General features: G+C 43.0%; 2 protein-coding genes across 3 annotated transcripts in view; one reads left to right on the top strand and one right to left on the bottom strand.

The window, feature by feature from the left end:
• The first annotated feature begins 1107 nt into the window (after positions 1-1107).
• dhx36 (DEAH (Asp-Glu-Ala-His) box polypeptide 36) lies at positions 1108-19854 on the top strand. Its single transcript, XM_053872181.1, has 26 exons — positions 1108-1583; positions 1816-1967; positions 2069-2167; positions 2235-2472; positions 2787-2825; positions 2907-3077; positions 3181-3260; positions 4663-4737; positions 5242-5408; positions 6325-6406; positions 6506-6646; positions 8405-8510; positions 9554-9641; positions 10542-10597; positions 10680-10744; positions 11034-11177; positions 11448-11565; positions 13301-13399; positions 13826-13999; positions 14082-14168; positions 14236-14319; positions 15169-15268; positions 16206-16296; positions 17790-17910; positions 19155-19307; positions 19456-19854. The coding sequence occupies exons 1-26, from the start codon at positions 1332-1334 to the stop codon at positions 19699-19701; spliced, it is 3228 nt and encodes a 1075-aa protein (XP_053728156.1). The 5' UTR covers positions 1108-1331; the 3' UTR covers positions 19702-19854.
• Positions 19350-21954, bottom strand: part of LOC128763410 (rho guanine nucleotide exchange factor 26-like) — a 28449-nt gene continuing 25844 nt past the window's right edge. Inside the window, exon 15 of one of the 2 annotated variants that reach the window (XM_053872184.1) lies at positions 19350-21423. In XM_053872184.1, the coding sequence (XP_053728159.1) occupies positions 21281-21423 (143 nt within the window). In that variant the 3' untranslated portion in view covers positions 19350-21280. The remainder of the gene's footprint in view (positions 21424-21954) is intronic. The other variant, XM_053872183.1, reaches the window with a different exon arrangement.

Here is a 21954-nt window from a genome sequence, read left to right as displayed (position 1 = left end):
CTTTTGAAGCGACAAGTTTGAGTCCTTGCACATTAAAAGCTGAGGTCTTTCACCTGTGTTGAATCTTGTGTTAGAAATGCTTCTAATGCTGAAATGCTTTGGCAGAAAAGAAGGAAACGGTCATTGAAACTTCATTATATTCATTCATTGATGAATTCCTGCTTGAAACTGAAGTCATCAAAAGCAGTTTTTGTACTTTCACCAGCTTCTGATCAGTGTGTTTTATTAAACATACTATTCTCAAATAGAGAGCTCTTCTAATCAGCTCATCCAGAACAACGCTCAGACTTGCTTGTTCCTCGCAGTGTTTGTAGTTCAGCAAAGCAACAGACCCTTGAAGTAATGGAGTCTGGCCATCACAGTGGATCTTTTTCAACCAGCTGTAACCTTTAAGGCCCAGACAACAGGTCACTCCCTTAAGCTCAACAATGGGCTGGTTACAGCAGTCACAGTGACACTGAGGGACTCTGGCTCTGTGTGTTCAAAAACAATTTTAGTTAAAGCCTTTTAATGACGTTTGTCACGTCACTTCTTTGTTGGAGACGTCCTTGATGAAAATCTGCTCCACCATTGCAACCCTTTCTTCTTAACTTGGGATTTGTATTGTGTTGTATTGTTGGAAGAATAAATCAGTTGAAATGAGTCTGATAAATGTAAAATAATGCATTCATGATGAAACAACAACAGCAGGATGAGTGGTAGAATGTATTTTCTCAGAAGTCAGGTGTTAATGTTTTTTGTTTTGTCAGTTCATAGCTTAATCAATTTAAATATCTGTCCAGCTATTATTTAAAATGGTACTTAAACTGCACACTTGCGTGTTGACCTTGTAAAATATTTATAAACCTTGTTGTTTGTGGTTTATTTATTTACTAGTTACTAGTAGTATTGTTTTTATTATTATTTTTATTATTATTATTATTATTATTATTATTATTATTATTATTATTATTATTATTATTATTATTATTATTATTGTTATTATTATGATGTTTTGACCTTGGCAATAAAGCTGATTCTGATGCTGACATCCTTTTAGTAGCCGCTGTCTGAGCAACCAGCCTATTACAGACCGCTACGTCATATTCCTGCGTGCGGCGTCTCTGACGTCTCATTCTGCGACTCGCCGGATGATTGTTTTGACACCCTTTCTGTCAACCTAAAACTATCGAGTTGCGTGTTTTCAACTGAAACTATAGTTAAGCGGTTTGTGCGGCAGTAACTCGAATCATGAGTTCATCTCCGTCTGTCTCGTGACCGGAGTTTGGGAAGCGAATTCTGCTTAGCAGCGTTAGCTAACAAGCACAGCGCTGCTGTTTCACCGCAGAGCGATGAACTATGGATACGGCGGCAGGAGAGGAAGAAGAGGCGGCCGCTGGCACCGGGACGGTAGCAGAGAGCGGTGGGACGGAGGAGGAGGAGGAAGAGGCGGCGGGTCGAGGGGTCACAGCCCCAACTATGACCAGGACCACGAAGGCGGTGGACCCCGGGACCGCCCGCCTCCTCACTTGAAGGGTCGGGCTATTGGTCTGTGGTACGCAAGATACGGAGCCGTGAGAAGGAAACAAGTTGATAGGAGATCGGTACGAAACTCGCCTTGCACTGACATCCAGTCTTAAATCAGCTGTTTAGAGTGCCAATGTATTTATCTTAAACGGACCTTAATTTTATTACCATTAATAGATCACATACACATGAACAGTTTCCCCTGCTCTCAGGGAAAACAGCTTTTTAAGTTTGTGTCTCCCCATCTTGCGATCCAGTGTCATTTTATTCTGCTGTGTAAGCTTATTTCAAGTGTATGTGTGTGTGCAGCGAGCCGTTGTCCAGATGGATGAAGCCAGAGAGCAGCACATTACCAATCTGCTTCACTCTGTCCAAACTGACCAGACTGGTCCTGAGACCAGCGTGAGGCATCCCAGAGCTTCTGGAACTTGGCAAGACGATGGAAGTAGAAGTAGCCATTGGTGAGACTTACTCACTAAAATGTTTCTGTTTTGCGGCTATTGAGAGGCTTCTTAAGCTTAATGAAATATTAAAAATCTGTTTGTTTTTTTTGTGTGCGAAGTTATTTTGATGGTGATTTGCCGGAAAAGAATAAAAGGTCTGAGGATGACGAAGAGGAGGGTGACTTGGTGCATAAGAAAGCTACTCAAAAATCACAACAGTGAGTACGGAGCAGCATAATTTCCTTTTTCTTTTGCCGTAATTTTCATTCATTCCTTTCACAATAGTAACTTTGCTGAGACTGTTGTCAAAGACGAGCCTCCTGATGCATGGGATGAAGACGAACCGCAGGAACAACTGCAACAACAGCAGCCGAAGCAAGAAAAGGACAGGGGCGAGCAAAGGTGGAGAGACAAGGATTTAGACTTTTTATTTCAGGAAGTTGTCCGCGACAATTCGCTGGATGACAGATTACAAGAAGATCTGCAGAAGAAGACATCGGACCCCAAATACATAGATATGCTGGTAAGTATTTAGTAAGTAGTTTGCTCATTGTCAACCATCAGTCAGGAACCTGTGGTGTGAAATTAAGTCCTCAACAGATGTTTTAAATGGAAATGGGTGGAGCATTAATTGAAGATGCCGAATATATACAAGCTATTTAACCAAATTAAGAGTGACTGTTGAGGATTGTTGCAACCTTCTGGGAGGAGTGAAAAATGATCACTTGGAAAAGATGACTTGGTTCATAGAGATGGTTTAAAAACCAGCCGTGAGGAGAAGAAAACTGAAGTCTGAGAATGTACAGTTAATCTTATGTCTTGTTCGTTTCATTCTAGCAATTCAGGGAAAAACTACCTTCATATGGAAAGAAGGAGGTAGGATTTAAAAATAATCTACATCAAACACGATCACTACTTTTTCGCATGTTGAAACCATCCTTTATTTTGTGTCATCAGGAGTTGGTGCAGCTGATCAACTGCAACCGCGTCCTGGTTGTGAGTGGTGAGACGGGTTGTGGAAAGACCACTCAGGTTACTCAGTTCATCCTGGACGATCACATCAGACGTGGTGTGGGTTCTCTGTGCCGGGTGGTTTGCACTCAGCCCCGACGCATTAGCGCCATCTCTGTATGAACCTTTTTTTTCTTCCGCCTGTCTAATCTTTATTATATGTGCTTTCTTTTTTGACATGTTTTTTTCCGCTTTTTGTTTTGGGCTGGTGTCCACGTAGGTAGCGGAACGTGTAGCGGCTGAAAGAGCAGAGAGTGTCGGCAATGGGAATTCTTGTGGATACCAGATCCGTTTGGAATGGTAGGTAGCCTTCTAAATGCCCACATTACCTGTGAGCTATTTGGGAATTAAGAGTGTGTTTAGATTTGGAAATTTGTCAAGACTCGCAGCAGACTCCTGCGCTAAAACTTGTATGTTCATATGGCTATTGTTTCACTCAAATTTTAGAGTTTACTCAGCCAGTCAAAATCCTAACATGTTTCCACAGCCAACAGAGACTATCATCATGCTTTCATTCAGTCAAATAAACAGTTAGCGATTGTCTGCAACAATGCAGCCAGTCAGAGGCTCTTATTTTCTAATTGTGATAGAGATGCTTCTGAATGATTCTTGAACAGTCTGGACTTTTTCACGACTTTGAATCGGAGAAGCTTTTTGAGTTGTTGGCACTTCTATTTCAAGCACTGTTTAACTTGGAGTGCAGGCAAACTTGAGCTGAGGCTGCAACTTTATCTAAGGCGCATACTTTAACGAGAGCAGACTTCGGAACCGATGAACTTTCATATTCTCTTATAAAGGTTTCAGAGGGAATACTTGATGTCTTGAAAATTAGATTATTTGTTTTGCTCTCTCCTGACCCAAGGTGTTTACACCAAGTTTAAAGTGTTTGAAGATCAATGTGAATTATTGTCAGTGGAGCTGGAGATCGATATTTGGACTGAGGCTTGAAAGTTTTTTATTTTCCCCAATATTGTATAAATCTGAGCCATTTCAGGTGAGTACAAATATCTTATCAATCAAGGCTAGATTCTTAGGTATGGCACAGTGGGGTCGTCCACTGAACTAATTTCTGGTTGGATTTAAGTCGATGTTGAATTTGAGGTCTTTTCAGGACTATTGTCCAAAAAAGTGAAGCCAATACCAATGAAACAAGATGAGTACAGTTTGAATGATTTCTGAGGAAAGGCGTTGCACAGACAGTGTCGAAGGGTTGATGAAACAGTGTCCTCATTTTCAATGTCCATTAGATGGCGCTCTTGGTTTGGAACTTATGTGCGGTTTCATTGAATTTGTTTTTTAAGTCCAAACATTTCACAGCAGACAGTGCCATCTGGTGGCCTTTGAAAACCAGGACACTGTGTCATGAAACTTCCTTCAACACCAGGAAACATAATTTTATTTTCCATTTGCCATTTGCACTGTGCAAGGTAATCTGTCTCCCTTTAGTAATGCTTTACTTTTTTGGTTTGTGTCCCATATTTCATTATTTAATACTATGTAATGTATTGCATTAACTGTTTCAATTGTGAGGTATTATGAAGTGTGACTCAAACATATTGCTTGGGAACATGGTTAAATGGGTCAGAAGTCTAGCTCTGTCAACATTTTATGCTCAAGTATTTTTTTTTTTACATCTTTTTTTGTTTAATTAATTATAGTGATTACACATATGTAAAGACTCTTTGTCTCCTTTTCTCTGCAGCCGGTTACCACGGCGACAGGGTTCCATCCTTTATTGTACAACAGGCATTATTCTTCAGTGGCTCCGCTCAGACCCGTGAGTGTCCTTCCCACTTTATATGTTTCTTGCCTCCCCTGCACCGGCGATCGTTCATCCTGACCGTGTTTTTAGGTGACTGCTTTATTGCTTTTATTTCACTCTTCTCCGTGGTTACGTCAAACTCTGCCACACTCTGAGTTATTAAGCACAAACAGACACAACCTTGGTTGACTCATCCCGATGTCTGCTTCATATTTTATTTGCCTTCGGGAACAGGAGTACAGAAGAGGTTCATGCTGTCATCTTGTTTCTTTCACTACTGTTGTCTCTTCTGTGCGTCATGAAGCTACAGTACAGAATCAACCAGGCAAACTGCTGTGTGTCAAGGAATTAAGTTGTTGCTCTTTTAATTTCTATCTTCTGCTGCAGATGCTTATTTTGTTGCCCCAGATATTTCATCTGCTAGCCGAGTCTACTGCTTAAATAAATAATGTGTTGATGCATTCTCTTTAGTTTACTAGTTTGAGACATTTACAGTTTTTTTTCTCCTGTTGCTTTCAGACTTCTGACCAGCGTCAGCCACTTGGTTTTGGATGAAATACACGAAAGAAGCCTGCACTCAGATGTTTTACTGGTGATCGTCAAAGACCTGCTCAAACGCAGAGATGATCTCAAAGTCATTCTTATGAGTGCCACGCTCAATGCTGAGAAGTTCTCCAAGTACTTTGGTAAAAGAGATCTCAGTTCAGGACTTGTTTCAGTAAAGAACTGTTGAGAGTGGGTCAAGGAATAGATTCTTACTCTTTCATCTGGATTCAGGAAGCTTTTGAAAGAATCAGCATGAAAAAACATGGAGGCTTGACTATAAAACAGCATATATTCAGCATTTGTGTTATGTACATCGTTGTGCTTGCAAAGATTTAGGAATAGGGCTGCGCAAAATTGAAAAAAACTGACATTGTGACGGATTTTTCATTGAAATATTTATACAAACTAACAAGAATTCCCACCAGATAACGTGAGTCGTGAGATTTGGAAAGAATTAGTTGCTTTATACTATCAAGTGGATCTCAAAGAAGCCACAAAGCAGGTAAAAAATGACAAAAATATGGGAAATAAATATGAAAAATAAAAATGGCTGTGTAATTCAGTTACTGGCAGATTCAGTTCCCTTTAAGAAACTCTGCTTTTCGATAATCGTTTTTGTCATTGTTATTTTTACTACTAGCTGTAAAAACAAAGTACTCATGTACTCATGATCATTCAGGTTATTTATGAGATGTATGATTGATGAAACGTCAGGCAAAATAGTTCCATATCATCAGTGTCGCGCAATGACAAAACCTCCACGGAGAAAAGAGATATGTAGATGAAGCGAAATAAAAGTTGAGAAGTCCGGAAAAAGCGCTGCCCTGCAATGTCGCCATCACTCAAGCACACATTGCGATAATGATATTTTAACCAACTATCGTGTAAAAAAATATATAATAATAATAACCAAAAGCTACTTCTAATAAATGACTCTAACCTCGTGAATTTGTTCAACCTAACCTAAATCTGATCATTCACTCATGGTTTGGCCATTGCTATTCATGTATACATCAGGAAATGGTTGCGATGACTGTTTGTTTTTTGTTTCCTCAGACAAGTGTCCCATGATTCACATCCCTGGCTTGACTTTCCCAGTGGAAGAGTTCTTGCTCGAGGATGTGGTGGAGATGCTACGGTACGACAGCGATCTGTCGATGGAGCTGCCGCCACTTCAGACTTTATTTATTGTTATTACAAATCACAGGTGTTGGCAGTGACATTTCCTCTCTTCCAGGTATCATCCGAAAAATCAAAACACTCGCCCCTCATGGAAGAAAGGCTTTTGCCATGGGCGAAACTCCCGACCTGAAAAGGAGGCGACGGAGGCTGAATACAAAGAGAGCTGGCCGTGTTACACACGAACACTTCAGGGCCGGTGAGTTGGTGGAAACAGCAGGGAGCCTGAATTGACTTGATAGCTGCCACTTAGATGGCGTGTCAAATTGACCTCTTTGAAGGAGCCGTCAGGGGTTTCAGAGACACTCCACTAATGGTTTTTGGATGGGGTGAGATGCAGTGAAATTCTGCATACTGTCTAAATGAATCCTGTGAAGGCTGAGTGGGAAGCTTTTATGTTTCCCATATGTGAGCCCAGTTCTTAGCCCTTGAACAGAGTGCTGAAGTAAAAGCTTTGTTCTCCAATCAGAGTCAGATAAAGGTCGGAAAGTCTTTTTTTATCTCGATATAAATTCATCTTTTTATCTAGCTATAACAATAAGCTAAGTTTGGTGACCTTATTGTCGTGTTTACCGTTTTCCAAATTAGGTTTTATTTTATTTAGGGGTGGGATTTGATTGAAAATATGAATCTAATTATTAGATATTATTCGTAATTATTTAATCTCAATTAATCGCAGTTTAATGGTATAAGAATATTTGCCACAAGAAGCCACATTTTTCAATTGGAATGAATTTGGTATATTACTGAATCAAATGTTGGACCCATACAGACATTTAAACAACAAAATATTTTGCATCAGTTTGACTACAGCACAATAAATCACGACGGTGGCCATATTCAAGTTTTTATATCACCTTATTTAAACTAAAGCTCTTTTGATGTCTTGAAAATATTTGTCTTAAAATGAAACTTGCCCCCTCTTGGAATTATTTCGACAGACGTTGAGTTTCAATACTGGTGCTTTTATTGTGTGTTTGCACCGTAAAAACTGCAGAATAATAAACTGAAAAGCACATGCATATTACATGACGCATTCATCCAATCTACATACTATACGCACATGTGTTCGAACAATTGTACCTCATTTCGCCTTCCTAGAGCGCTCAATAAAACAGTTGTCGCGGCTGCTCTCCTTTGCTTGTCACTCCAAAATCGTCCCACAGACAAGTGGTTGATCAACTGCCAGAACATGCATCTCTCTCTATACATCAGGAACAACGTGTGTTGAGTATCTCCGCACGAGCAGTCACACATGCGCAGGATATTGTTCTTGCATCGGCAACAGAGCAATTACAAAATAAAAGCATGTCCAAATAGCGTTACATAAAGTAAGAAGTGCACAATTGAATGAACAATGAAACTACAAAACAAAACAAAAAAAGCAGTACAAACTGCCTCACATTACACCCCTATAAGTCCAAGTAGTATTCTCAGCGGATTCCTCCATGTTTGTTTGAGAGCAAACTGTTCAATTAAATTAAATTAAAATGCTTAAATATTTTAACACATTTTTTTGTTCCCACTACTAATTTTAAAGTGACAGATTACTGAAACGTCCTTGTGGGCAGGAGCCGGAGTGAAAAGGATTCTTCTGTCCGGCAAAGAAAGCTGATTTTGTTTAGCGCCTGAAAGATTGCCACCAAGGTCACGCAGAACTCGCTCATGAACCGCTTGATTCGGGTTTTCATCCCGGCTGAAATGCGTAAAATGACATTTTCATCAGTTGATCTGGCAGCGGTGAACAACGCTCAGTAGTCTCATCACATCCACAAGTCCCTACTCTAGTGACTGAAATGAGCTCATTAACCACCTGTCAATCACACATCGGAGACGGCGCAATGATAAAGAGAACCTGTTTTCAAACTGCGCATAAATATTCGTCATCGCATGATCGATATATGTCACTGTTTTGTTTTGTCTGGGAAGTGATTTTCTTGCTCCCTTCTTCCCTCAGATACTCTGACAGCACCATCGCCGCGTTGGAGGTTTTGGACAGCGACGAAAAGATCGACTTGGAGCTAATCCTGGCGCTGATCCGACACATTGCGCAAAATGAAGACGTGAGTGTTTTGGTTTAGCGAAACAGAGTAAACTTGTAATTTATTCTTGTCCTCCTGCTGAGGCTGATTTTGTGGACTGACTATAAACCAACAAAGGGATGAAAGGTAGATGGTATTTCGGAGCGGAGCAGATGGGAAGATCAGGCAAGAGCGCGTCCAAATGCTGAGTGACATATCACACAATATGACTGCGGATATATATCAGCAGATTTGTGCTAATGAGTGAGGGAACAGATGCTCATTTACATTTCATAACCAAAATTCGACAAGTCTTCTCAATTTCTTCATGATGAATGCTCTGACATGTAGACATGTTTTCTCTGTTTTGAAACATTTAGACTAACTTTAGACACATGTATTGGACGGGACTGAACAATGGAGAGTTTCAGGGAGGAGAGACGAACTCGAACTGACAGAATAATTAGTGTTGTGTATCAGGTCATTCCTCCATTGGACACGGCAGTTCTGAGCCTGCAAATCAGCGCCTTGGCTCCGATGTCTTTCAGCATTTTCCTGCTGTTGTACTGCAAGTTCCTTTTCCTCCATCTGTCCCTGTTTCGGCTGCGTTCTCCAGTAAATGATTTTACACTGGTTGATAATATAACGCACAGATGGGCGAGCACGTCGAGGAAGGCTTGCCGCGCGAGCCAGGTCTGCAGCGCTAACTCCATGGCTACAGTTATTTCTGCATTAATGATAGACGCTGCCGGTGTATGTGCGAGGAGTCGGCACGCTGCCGGCAGTTCATCCTTGCTACCTAACACTGGCTAACAGGGGATTCAGCTATAAATAAATAGCTAAAGTCAACACCCCGATGTTCACTATCCAATAGGTGATAATTACCTTTCATCTCATGTTCAAATTGCAGGCAGGACTTTGTTGTTTTCAAGCAGCTGGGAAGCCTCAAGGCGACACGTTTTATAAATTGCTGAATTTGTTTCTCTGCTTTTGTGCCTGTAAATGAATAGTTGTCAGAGAACAGGCTTGATCTTTGGCTCCCTTATTCGCTGAAACACTGTGTTTGGTTTTTATGCGTCTGACAGGAGGGAGCCATTTTGGTCTTCCTGCCAGGTTGGGACAACATTAGCAGCCTTCATGACCTGCTCATGGCTCAGCAGATGTTTCGCTCAGGTAAACAACACCACACTGAGATTGGTCGTAAAGGAGCATGATGGAGAATAGCAAGCATTTAATGACTGTTTATTTTGAATCTCCTCTAATTGATATGATGTTTATTTGTACATATTTCAGACATTATTATTATTGCTATTGTTATGTTATTATTATTATTGCTATTGTTATGTTATTATTACTATTGCTATTGTTATGCTATTATTATTATTGTTATTATTATTATTATTCAAACTTTAGCTTTGGAACGTGTATTAGCAATTTATTGGCCTGTAATTAATCATAATAAAGCAATTATTTGCTTCTTGTTACGCCTGACTGTAGTTCACCCCAGAACAGTCACTGAAAACACAACACCATAGTTACTGATGATTGTCTTAATAATAGTTTTATATATGTTCACCAAGTGTGACCTATTGTTAGGATTGTGATGGTTGTTATTAGATGATTCCAGGATTTCATGACCTTGCAATTTTAATATCTATGTAAATGTTAATGGGCGTATCCCTGACAAAATGTTTTTCTGCTTGTTTGTCTTTCTAATTAAACCTGATTTATTAAGGATGATCGCAAATTGAAAATGGATTGAATTCGATTTTAATTCCTAACTTTGCTCTGGTCGTTACATTGTTTTATTTCTGGTACGTCTCCTCAGCAAGAAAAGCCAGTGCCTCAAATTAAAATGCAGGAATCAAATTGTGTTTTATGCAAATTTGAAAGTTCCGTCAAGTTCTGTCTCATTAGTTTGACATGGAAGCGTTATATAACTACAATTTTACGGATAAACCTGATGAATTGGCGAAGAGAGTATGTCAAGTGTGAGCAATTGTAATGCGCTATTTGGACTTCTTTGTTTGCAAATGTTTCTTAATGCAATTCTGCCTGGCTTTTGTGTTTTAGATCGGTTTGTCATCATCCCTCTGCACTCCCTGATGCCTACTGTCAACCAGACGCAGGTCAGAATTTCTGTCTCTGGAACCGTCTGCTGAAAAATGCGTGGAAACTTATAGAAAAAAAAAAATCCCTTTGCACTTGCAGGTGTTCAAGAGGCCTCCACCTGGAGTTCGAAAGATTGTTATCGCCACTAATATTGCTGAAACCAGGTACGCTTCTCCAGGAAGGGTTTTAAATGCATTTGAAATAGTTGATGTATGCACGTGCATCTTGGGGAAATGAACCATTTTAATGTATTCACATGGCATCCCACATCCAGTCCAAAAGCTGCTTGTGGTTTCCATTTCATTTCCAAATATAGACTCTCTAAACCTCACAAAGAGTTTGATTTTATTTTAACACTGTTTGTGTGTGGAGTGAGTTTTTGATGGGCTGCTTTGATGTTTTTATCCTTCATGATGAAAACTTTTTTTTTTCTTCCCCCCCCTTTCCTCGCAGCATCACGATAGATGATGTCGTTTTCGTGATTGACGGAGGGAAAATTAAAGAAACCCACTTCGACACCAGCAATAACATCAGCACCATGGCGGCGGAGTGGGTGAGCCTGGCCAATGCCAAACAGAGGAAAGGTCGCGCCGGCAGGTGTGTGGATAATCTCACTTGGTTTTTGTCCTCGTGAAAGCCCGCCACAGCTCCCCCTCCCTGTTTTCCCTTCTGTCACTTCTACCCTGTTTTCCGGTCTGTGACTTGAGAAGTCTGTTTCTTTGGCTAGCTCCGACATCAAAGTAGACCCAGGCCCAATTAGCAAGAGCTGCTTACAGACTGCCGCTGCAGTTCAGTGAATCAAAATGTTCCTTTTTTTTTCCTCCAGACTAACACTACTTTCTATTCTTCTCGCATATAAATTCAAAGAGTGAGTCCAGGGAAGTGCTACCATCTGTACAACGGCCTGCGGGCGAGCCTGCTGAACGCTTATCAGTTACCTGAGATCATGAGGACGCCGCTGGAGGAGCTGTGCCTGCAAATCAAGGTGCCTGATCAGATGCGCTCGCAACTGTGCCTGAGTGGATATAATGACACGATTACTGTGAATGACTTGTGTGGATGCTCAAGGGATGGTTGGGGGTGGGGGGGTGTTGAACTACGGGGGTGTTGAATTGCTGGCGGTCTCTTGAGGGTGGTCCTCGTGAGCTGACTCACAGCCCTTAATCCATCACGGTCCCTGTTTTTGCATGGGAGTAACCGCCTCCAACCAGCCAAACACTGATGATAATATTACTACTAATATTATACTAGAATCCTTCATAGGTGGGATTTCTTTTCTAGAGCTCAAACTCATGCAGTGATTGTTCTGGTCCCTTCATTATACTAGCTGAAGATCAAGTTTATTTATATTGCACCTGTCCAGGGCAGGTTGCTGAGCAACGTGCTTTACATTAACACTGAAAACACTTCCAATCTCAGGAAACACCACACAGATGAGGACAGGATTTAAACACGCAGTGATAAAGCCTGACACATTAAAAAAAGACATTTGTTGCTGTGGTGTCTGGAGGGAGACTGTTCAAGAGTCAGAGAGCAGCTCTGGAGGAGACAGTGTGGGTCTGGCTGTTGAGTACATGTGGAGCAGGTCGTCCATTGTGACGGGGCCAGTCCATGAAGACGTTTGCATTCTGCATTCTGAAAGTGACAGGAAGCCGCTCAGTTGTCCACCATGTGGACACTTGTGAAAGGGTGGAGACACATTAGTGTATCTATCAGTGTGCAACAGTCAGGATAGGTTGCAGTGAGTAAATGCTGTTTCAGGAACGTTTCGTGATAATTCATGTTGTTTTTTGTATTTAGTCGATTCTACTCAGGAATTGAATTATTATTATTATTATTATTATTATTATTATTATTATTATTAACAATAATATTAATAAATCTATATTATTATTATTTTATATTTGTATTATATTATATATTATATTATATTATAGCAGTGGCAGTAGTTGTTGTATTTTTGTAAGCTGCCATTTTACTTCTTATTTTAGTCACATTATATATATTTTTCAGTCAGTCAAGGCGTTTTCATGGTATTTTATTCTTATTTTATTTATTCAGAACTGTTTTCGTCTTTAAATGCAGACTATCCACCAGTTCCCTGAAGAAATATCGGACACTTTAAAAGACAGAAAGGGGTTCAGGCTGCATTTTTTTGGCAAAATGAAATCAGGAAATGCAATTGATTTTTTTGGGGGGTGGATTAAAAAAAACAAAACAAAAAAAGTTTTTTAAATTGAAATACAGACTATATTTGGTCACCAGAATTAAAAATCACAGATACATGGAAAGCACCTGGACAGAAATTTCTAAAAAAAAAAGAAAAAAAAAAAGATTTATATATATATTATATAATAATCATTCATATTTATACAAAATAATAATTTCTTTTGAATTCTGTTGCTTGACACACAAAAAAACAAAATATTGCTGGTGTTAAGACAAGAATTATTTCTGAAGAATCCTTCATTAATTGTGCAATTTTCCACAAAAATACGTGCCTGTCTTTCTATACATCTTGTGCTCTGTATTTAAAGGTCGACAGTTAAGAGAGTTTCTCTGTCAAACTGTCATCTCTATTATTGGCTTCGTCAAAACGGGTAGAAAAACATGAAATGAACTGTGTGAAGTTGTTAACAACAGCACAGGGAGCGACTTCCTTCGGCTCTTTGTGTTTGCTCAAAGGCTGTGTTAAATATCTGTCCATGTTTTCTCTCCAGGTACTGAAACTTGGCTTCATAGCACAGTTCCTGAGCAAAGCCCTCGATCCTCCGACCGAGGAGGCCGTCAACCTCGCCATCAAGAACCTCACTGATCTGGTGAGTGGGATCAGCATTTTGTGGCTCAAGTCTTGAGTCAGATGAGTCGTTTGACTTTGTTTTCCCCAGCTTCCTACACGCCGCCTCTGTAGCTGTGAATATTGAATCATGAGAGCTGATGATGGCGATCATTAAGAACTGTTGAAAGCAACAGCTGTAACAGAAAAAAACAACTTGTTTTGGTTTACCATTTCCTCCCAACAGACAACATACATTTGTGACAATTAGTTGCTCCGTCTGTCATTTTGAAGCCTGCAAATCTCTTTCATCACTAGAAAGTATCGCATATTTCTTTGTTACAAAGTGAACTCCTCTAAAGTTGTCATCTGTTTTGTGAGTTGTTTTGCATTTTAGATAGTGTTGTTGTTGAATGGTGAAGCAGCTTGCTTCACTGCTTTCGATGACTCGGCGTGTATTGTGTGGTAGAATGCCCTGGATAGTTGCGAGGAGCTCACTGCGCTCGGCGTCCATCTGGCTCGCCTGCCTGTGGAGCCTCACATTGGAAAGCTCATCCTGTTCGGAGCGCTGCTGGGCTGCCTGGACCCCGTGCTCACCATTGCCGCCTCGCTCAGCTTCAAAGACCCCTTCTTTATCCCCCTGGTAGGGCGGCGCCACCACGAGCGCTTGTTCATTCTTATCACACTTGGTTCAACTCTGAAGACTCTTTCACACGTCTGTCAAGGGCAAGGAGAAGCTGGCCGACAAGCGGAAGAAGACTTTATCCAACAACTCCAAGAGTGACCACCTCGCCGTTTTCAATGCCTTCCAGGTAGCTTTTCCCACTTCCCTGCTCCGTCAATTGTTCATCACTTACGCATGAGGTGTTGGTGTCTCAGGGCTGGGAAGAAGCCAAACATCGTGGCGCCAGGTGCGAGAGAGAGTTCTGTTGGGACAACTTCCTGTCTGCTAATACTCTCAAGGTATGGAAGGATTTAGGGTGCTTTCACACTGCAGGTTCTGTCTCGACACAGAGCGCTTTCGGCTCAGAAGGTCGAGATGTGAACACAAGCGAGTCAGGTTTTAGCATCAGACTTGATCCCAACTGGAGACCAGAACTTTATCTCGGGAAACTCTCAGCAGGGGGTGACCTTCTCGCCTCAGGCGACTTCTCCAACTCCCAGAACACTGAGGTGTGCAGCCGGGAGCTGCGAGAAGCTCAGGAGCGCAGCGCAGGGCGGCGGTCCGGGACATGCGATGTGTGCGGATGTTTGATAACTCATATGTTTTCAGCTTTATTAGGCTGATAAACATCTGATTTTATTGACAGACAGATTGTCTTAAATGAATAATGCTGCGCTCTGCATGAGGAGGACTGCCAGGAGGAAAGCCGCAGCTTCATTTTCCCCAAGTTTCTGAAGATCACCAGAATATTCATCGATCATTTCTGACGTCTGGATCTGTACATAACTGACTAAAACCTCCTCGATCGTCAGCAATCTCACTCACTGTGTTCAACGTGTTGTGAGAGCAGCGTGGATCAATCAAGACGCTCCGTATTACGCAGCTTGTTTCCTTATGAAACAAACGTGACAAGACTTTTTCATGTTTAGGCGGTCAACCCGGTCACAAACCAGCTATTTTGCGCAGACCGCCACCAGCTGAGCAGGAAAAAAAGGACATGACCTGAGGCGCAGAGGTGCAAGGCTGCACAGCAGGAGGCGAATCGAACTCAGGTCACCCGAGACAGAACCCGCAGTGTGAAAAGACCCTCAGTTACACTTTTGTGCTGGAACCAGTTTTCACATGGGATTGAACGTCTGTTCGGTCAGATGCTGCAAAACATGAAGGGCCAGTTTGCAGAGCACCTGATGCACGTCGGCTTTGTTGGCAGCAAAGACCCCAAAGACCCCAAATCGAATGTCAATTCAGGTTTGTTGGTTTTCTTTTTGACTCTGACAAAGTAATTACTCTCCTTTAAAGGCTGCTTGACAATGTGACTGTTTAATTTGGCTCTGAAACTTAGTGTCAAACGTGACTCTTCAAAAGGCACCGAGCCAAATCTAAAATGAAGTGGGAAGCACTCGGATCTCAATCACTCAATCTGTGTGTCACTCAACCCTCCGCTTGTTGGGTAGTTCTAAAATGCTTTCTGAAGATACCGTCAGAATCATCCAGCTAGGAGGAAGTTAGTTTTTTTAAACTGACTTGAATGGCTTTTATCAGACTCATTTCTATATAATCGAACTTTGTTGATTTTTGAAGACTAAAATTCAACCTCTAGGTTGTTACACAGTTATAATAATGTAACATAAAAATATCAAAAGAAAATATTACTCAGTGTAAATTCCGGACTATAGAGCGCACCAGAATATTGACATTACGTTTTCACCCGTGTGTCCGAGGTTCCCGACACCACAGTCGGTCTCAGCTGCTGTTATGTCACAGGATTGATGTGAGGAGGCTCAGTATTTTGGCAGCATGACAGCAGCATAAACATCCATATATCAGCCCCAACATTGTATAAGCTGCAGGGTTAAAACAGTGGCAGTTTATAGTCTGGAAATTGCGGTACAGTTTATCAGTCTATCAAATGAAATGCTCAGTATTATTGTCAAAATGCGAACTTATCGTAAGTTATCCAAAAAGTGTATTTTAGAAGTATTCATTTTGCTTTTAAAGGTAAAAATATATTTCATGAAAATGGCCCAAGAGTTGCATTTGTCGACGACTAGACTGTTAACTGGCAGTGATGGTTGCGTCTCTTCTTCACAACACAATGTGTTTTCTCTCTCTCTCTCTCTCTCTCTCTTGCTCTGCCTCCGTCTCTCTCTCGGTCTCTCTCTCTCTCACTGATTGCGCTCCTCAGACAACCAGAAGCTGATTAAAGCGGTGATTGTGGCCGGGCTGTATCCGAAGGTCGCCATGATTCGCAAGTCTTACAGCAAGAAGAGGCCGGGGTGAGTCGCTGTGACACGGAGGACAAGTGGGCCGAGAAGTGGCGCGTTGCTCTTGTTGATCTGCAGAAATGAGACAGCGCCACTCACCACGTACTTGGGTGGTGGGCTGGCTGGACGAGGCCAGGGTCTGAGGCCGCAGCTGAGCAGCATGAAGAGCAGTGGCCCTTGATCAGAGTGGGATCAGTGCAGTCACCGTCACGTTGCCTGCGGGCATGTGTGGCAGCAGAGACAGTGACCTGTGTGTGTGCAGGCGACGCGGCTCTCCTCACCGATGGTTTCTCACTTGTTTCTGAGTGAAGCTGAAAGTTTTCTCTGGAGTTGATGTGAAGTTTGAAGCTTGGGGGATTTGGGTTGTTGGAGGACGACATGATTCTGAGCTGCAGACGTGCAGCCAGGCAGAGATACAACTTAGTCTGGGGAGAGTTGTGAAAGCAGAGCTGCTGACTGGGTTTCAAAGTAGCCTGGATCCCACCCAGGTTCTCTCTCCCTCGAGCACGACGTCGACTGTCATGTACTTCTGTTAAGACGTGATATTAGACTGCTCACTCGGGAAGCTCTCGCTGCTGTCAACACAACAGTGCGCACACTTGCTGTCGACCGCTCCTCCCCAGGTGGCTCGCTCTCCACCTGCCCTACCCTCCTTGATCATTGCAGCCTGATGACACCCTGGCTTTAACCTAAGTTGGGCAAGTTACTTCAAGTTAGTAACTTAGTTACCTTGTTCGAAAGTAACTTTGTTACTTCAAGTTACTCATTACTTTCAAAGTAACTAGTTACGAGCGAAAGCAACTTTTTAAAAACGGTTTATTATAGCGCAGCTTAAAGCTAAAAATGCTTTAAGGCGTTTCCATTATTTTGTCCAACCCCTGTATTAGCCCGAACCCACTTCAAGTGCATTGCAAAGTCGCCACTTAGTGACTTAAAGGTGCAATGGCAGTGTGAGTGCAAATGAAAGACAATATTGAAACGTTTGATCGGCATATTTATTATCTTCATTTAGATCAGAAACTATACTTTTAGCAGTGCACAAAAATCAACTCTTTTACAGAACACTTAGTGTTAAGATAGGCAGCATGTCTTCCACAACATACCTCGCTACTAGTGTGGTCAACTGCTTCTGAGATCAAGGCTGTGCAACAGGCGTCTGAAGTCAAGCTGCTGCTGTTTGGCTGCAGTGGCTTCTCCTGTGGCGTCAGACCAGCGAAACTCAGCAGCATCGGCTTCGGGCTCTTTTTCCACGAGCTTGGTCGATCGACGTGTGCACTTTCGCCAGATTGGAGTTGCTCCTTTTGGACGTGCGTAGTGCTTTCGAACCTCCACATAGCTTCTGTCTGGTCTCTCCCAGCTCAACTGGAAAAATAATGAGAATATTGGACCGATTGCGGCCATTATTTTTTTCACCTAACCGGTTTATGTGTTTATTACAGAAGATAACGTAGTTCCTATAACGTGTTCCTTAATAACGCGTTCCTCAATAACGCCCTCTGTTTCAGCGTAAAGGTCTACACCCAGGCCGACGGGAAGGTGGCCATACACCCCAAGTCAGTCAACTACGAGGAGACGGAGTTCAACTACACGTGGCTCATCTACCACCTGAAGATGAGGACCACCAGCGTGAGTAATAATCCCGAGGAGCATGACGCGGCGCACGCCTGGTTACACGCTCCGGCGGCGGAAAGGTCGGCAGCGGCTTTACACCAGATGAATATTTGATGAAAGAGCTTCTTCCTTTCAACTCACTCAAAGGCGCACGTGCTTCAAAGAAACGGCACGCGAGGTCGTGGGGACTGAAGGGTCAGTGCGACAGGCCTCTGGCGGCGTCGCTCACTTCTGAAAATGAGGACGTTTCCTCTCAATGCCGCACTGATAATTGCAGGGAAAATGGTGTGAAGGGGTTTCGTCATCGTCGGCTCAGATTGTGTCAGCTCTCCTCTCCACAATGGCCCCTATTCTGCTTTACCATGAAAGCGAGCGTGTGATGTTGGAGGTCATGGGATAAAAGCCGGAGCCCCAGTGGAGGAGCGAGAGAGACGCAGCCGATAGATGACGCGTCCGCGCTGACGCAACAGCTGCCCGTCCGTTACATGATGCATCGATTCATCGCGCAGAAGTGGACGTCTGCTTTCATCTCCGTTCACCTTTCTCTCATTTGAACGATACTTCACTTTGTGCTGTTGGTTCTATCTCCCGCTCGAGTTGCTGAGTCGCTCAGTATTCAAGAGGAGGTTGTTGCCAAAAATAACCGACTTGATTCGGTTAAATAGGAAGGCAGCAGAGGTGGTTTCTTTTATGACACTGTTTCCAGATGCGTAGTCGCGTCATGCATTTCAAATAACACCTTCAGAGAACCAGAACTTGGTGCACACGTCACTGAGTTGGGATTTTGCTTATCTTAGAAGGTTAGTAGAGGAGTTTTGTTTCACATTTCTGAGTGCGAGTTTCATGCAAACTCATGCTGTTGCAGTCAGCGAAAGTGAGACCAGTCGGCTGCTCAGTCCTTCCACACCAGCTAAACAGGTCGCACTCAATTCATTGGCTGAAAACTGAAAAATAAAAAGGCCAAAAAGGGATAATAGTTTGACGTATGTCTCTTTGCTTATTAATAAGTTTGATGGAGTGATGAAGTTGAAAAATCAAGTTTTTTTTTTTTTTATTTGGAGTCTTGCATCAGCACCTCTGTGGAAGCAGCGAGTCAGATAAGCGAGAGTCAGTGCGAGCAGGGTGACACTTCCTCTGGCACTGAAACACATTCCAGGCCGACAACTGCTCCTAATGGAACACTTCGAGTGGAAATATCTGTCAGAAATTTCGGCTGGTGCGGGAGCGTGTGAGCGACCTCTGCCTGTGCCTCTCTCCAGATCTTCCTCTACGACTGCACGGAAGTGTCGCCGTTCTCGCTGCTCTTCTTCGGCGGCGACATCAGCATCCAGAAGGACGAGGACCAGGAAACCATCGCGGTGGACAAGTGGATCGTTTTCCGCTCTCCTGCTCGCATCGCCCACCTGGTGAAGGTTAGCACAGATCTGATTTGCAGCCGATATTTCAGAAGTGGAGTTCAGTGCCGAGCTCCAGGGGTGTGAATGATGTCGACACCTACCTCCGACGAGAAGCGCTTGATTTGATGGACGTATTCACACGGGTCTCTCTTTCTTTTCCCAGAGTTTGAAGCGAGAGTTGGATTCTCTGCTGGAAGATAAAATATGTAACCCGGCTCCTGTGGACTGGCAGAACCGTGAGTCCAAAGACTGCGCTGTGATCAGCGCCATCATAGACCTCATCACCACCCAGGAGAGACCAGCGGGGAGCCAGGCTGCCAACACTCGTGCCCCTCAAAGCTGCCAGTCATTCGGTCGTAGCTCGCACCACAGGAACTTTGATGAGGACGACGATGAGGACGAAGATTAAAGCGGAACATGGACAGTTCACCGGGACCTTCTTCACACACTTGAATGACTTCTGTTTCTCCACGTTTTTGCCGACTGCGTTCCCAAGTTTCCTTTTCTTCCCTCCTGTTTTTTTACATTTTGCTCCTGGTTAAATGGATAAATAAAGGTGAAGAGCAATACAATAAGTCTGTGGTCACTGTTTAGGTTTTGTTCAGACACACATTCCCGTCCAGGACTTCCTGGTGTCCATTTCAGAAAGGTGCTTAAATGAAAAGCCAGAATTGAATTTCATGAAGCAGGATCAACCATCCTCTGTGTTAGTTACCAGGGCAACACAGGCCATGAACCTAAACTCCTGGGGAGCAGGTTTACCAGAGCGAAACACTTGAGTTACCCAGGCTGAAGCGCATATAACACAACGCAGAAATCCCAGTCTGGAGAGGAGGATTATCACCCGATAGCCTGATGGGAACCTGGATGTGAAGCGTGACTTCCAGAAAGCACCATTTTAAATACTCTGATCTTGTCTCACACGCGGCACGCAGAGGGGGCGGGACAAAGACGGACCGACCAATAGGAAACGGACTAAATAGTCGAGCTGTCACTGGACGATCTTCTCATCGGTGAGGACTTTTGCCGCCATCAAACACGGGCTGTTCGCGACTCGACTTCGACTTTGGTTCTGAACCGTTAACCCCTGTTCTGAAACCGAAAACTCTGAGTTGGTCCAGAGTTGGATAACCGACCTTTGGTGAACCGCAACTTTCCCAGTTGTTTTTTCACAAACTCAGACTCTTCCAATCTCTTCAATTGCTCTTCCAGGTAATGAAGCCTTTAATGTGATCAAAATATATTTAGCTACTGAGTTCTCTGCATCTCTGTTTCTGGATATACACACCATTTTACATATTTACACTTTACAGTCATTGAAAAAAAAAAATCATTTCTCACCGAGTCGCAAAGCAAATTCTCCCTGAGCTCAAATTTCATAAACCGCCCTCGCGACCGTCACCGCGTTCCGATGCCGCGGTCTGTCAGATGACGCCCTCCCATCCAAGTGGTGGCACTGAAGCGATGACTCGGCCCTGGTGTTGACCAGGTCTCTTCCGGAAACACCTTCAGGAAACACCTTGTTTTAAGCTTCCGTGAAATATATTCTGGCCCTCGGTCTTGAGCCCCGTGGCTGAGGATGAGGTAGGAAATACATTTGGCTGTTCTGATTTTTTAAAAAGTAGCTTAATTCATCAATTGAATCGACATATTTACAAAAAAAGTGCCTTGAAATGCTGCGTCCAGAGCTTCAGATGTTCTTCTGACTGAAGCTCCTGGATCAAACTGTGTTCAGATTCTTTCAAAATGTCGCTCCTTCTCCACCCAGACAGATCATTGTTAAAGTGCATCATCATCCGCATCAAAGTCATTGTTCACCGCTACAATTGAAAGACTAATTTGGGGTGTAGAAGAGACGTTTGGCTGCGAAGTTCTCAGCGGGTTTCGTTGGCGTGTCGTGTGTGAGCTGAGCCTTCACAGCGGCGAACACCGGCGCTCAGCCCTGGGGTCGACAGCGGCAGGTCACTGCCGTGTCAAGTGGCTCCCGCTCACACGTTGGTCTCCAGGCCCTGCAGGCGGTCCATCCTCTGCATGTTGCGCTCGATGGTGGCTTGACACGTGATGGGCTCCGCACACTCGGCCAGGAACCATCCTCGCTCTCCGTCGCGCAGCCGCTCGCCCTCCAGCCAACCTGGCCAACACAAACAAGGGAATCTGATGAAGTGTGGGACTGGTCCTTGACATTTCCACCGCACCTCCATGTTGGCTTGTGAGATGAGAAGCGGTTGTCATGGTAACCCAGGCGGACAGAGTCGCCACGCTGACAGGAGACTTGGGCACTGAGAACTGTGTTCTGAAGCTCCAGATCCAGGCCACGTTTCATCTGGTTTTTATGACTTTTATAGCCCGTCACCTCTCAACCAAACTGCTAAATAGTTGACTAGACTTTGGTGTGAGAATCATGCAACACCATTATAACCGGATTGTACGACAGAGTATCGTCCAGATAAATATATTCAATATTATATACTCATGAATAATTCAGTAGATGATTTTTTTATAATTTATCACAAAAAATATAGGATATTTCAGAAAAATAAGTTTAAAATCTGGTATGCAAGTTTCCGTCAAAATAATAATAAAAATATTACAAAAAATAAGCGTTAATTTCAAAGATTTTAGAAGTAAAATGTATTGAAACTCCCAAATATTGACTCAATGT

Source organism: Synchiropus splendidus, chromosome 8 (assembly GCF_027744825.2).
Source record: "Synchiropus splendidus isolate RoL2022-P1 chromosome 8, RoL_Sspl_1.0, whole genome shotgun sequence".
Lineage (NCBI taxonomy): Eukaryota > Metazoa > Chordata > Actinopteri > Syngnathiformes > Callionymidae > Synchiropus > Synchiropus splendidus.
The sequence above is the reverse complement of the archived record's forward strand: the minus strand, read 5'-3'. Positions and strand labels throughout refer to the sequence as shown.

Excerpts from the sequence above, each read along its gene's own strand:
- dhx36 (XM_053872181.1), top strand. The coding sequence starts at position 1,332 with ATGAACTATGGATACGGCGGCAGGAGAGGAAGAAGAGGCGGCCGCTGG. Across the intron at positions 11,566-13,300 it reads AGCTGTGCCTGCAAATCAAG|GTACTGAAACTTGGCTTCAT; the intron begins GTGCCTGATCAG and ends TTTTCTCTCCAG. Across the intron at positions 13,400-13,825 it reads TCAAGAACCTCACTGATCTG|AATGCCCTGGATAGTTGCGA; the intron begins GTGAGTGGGATC and ends ATTGTGTGGTAG.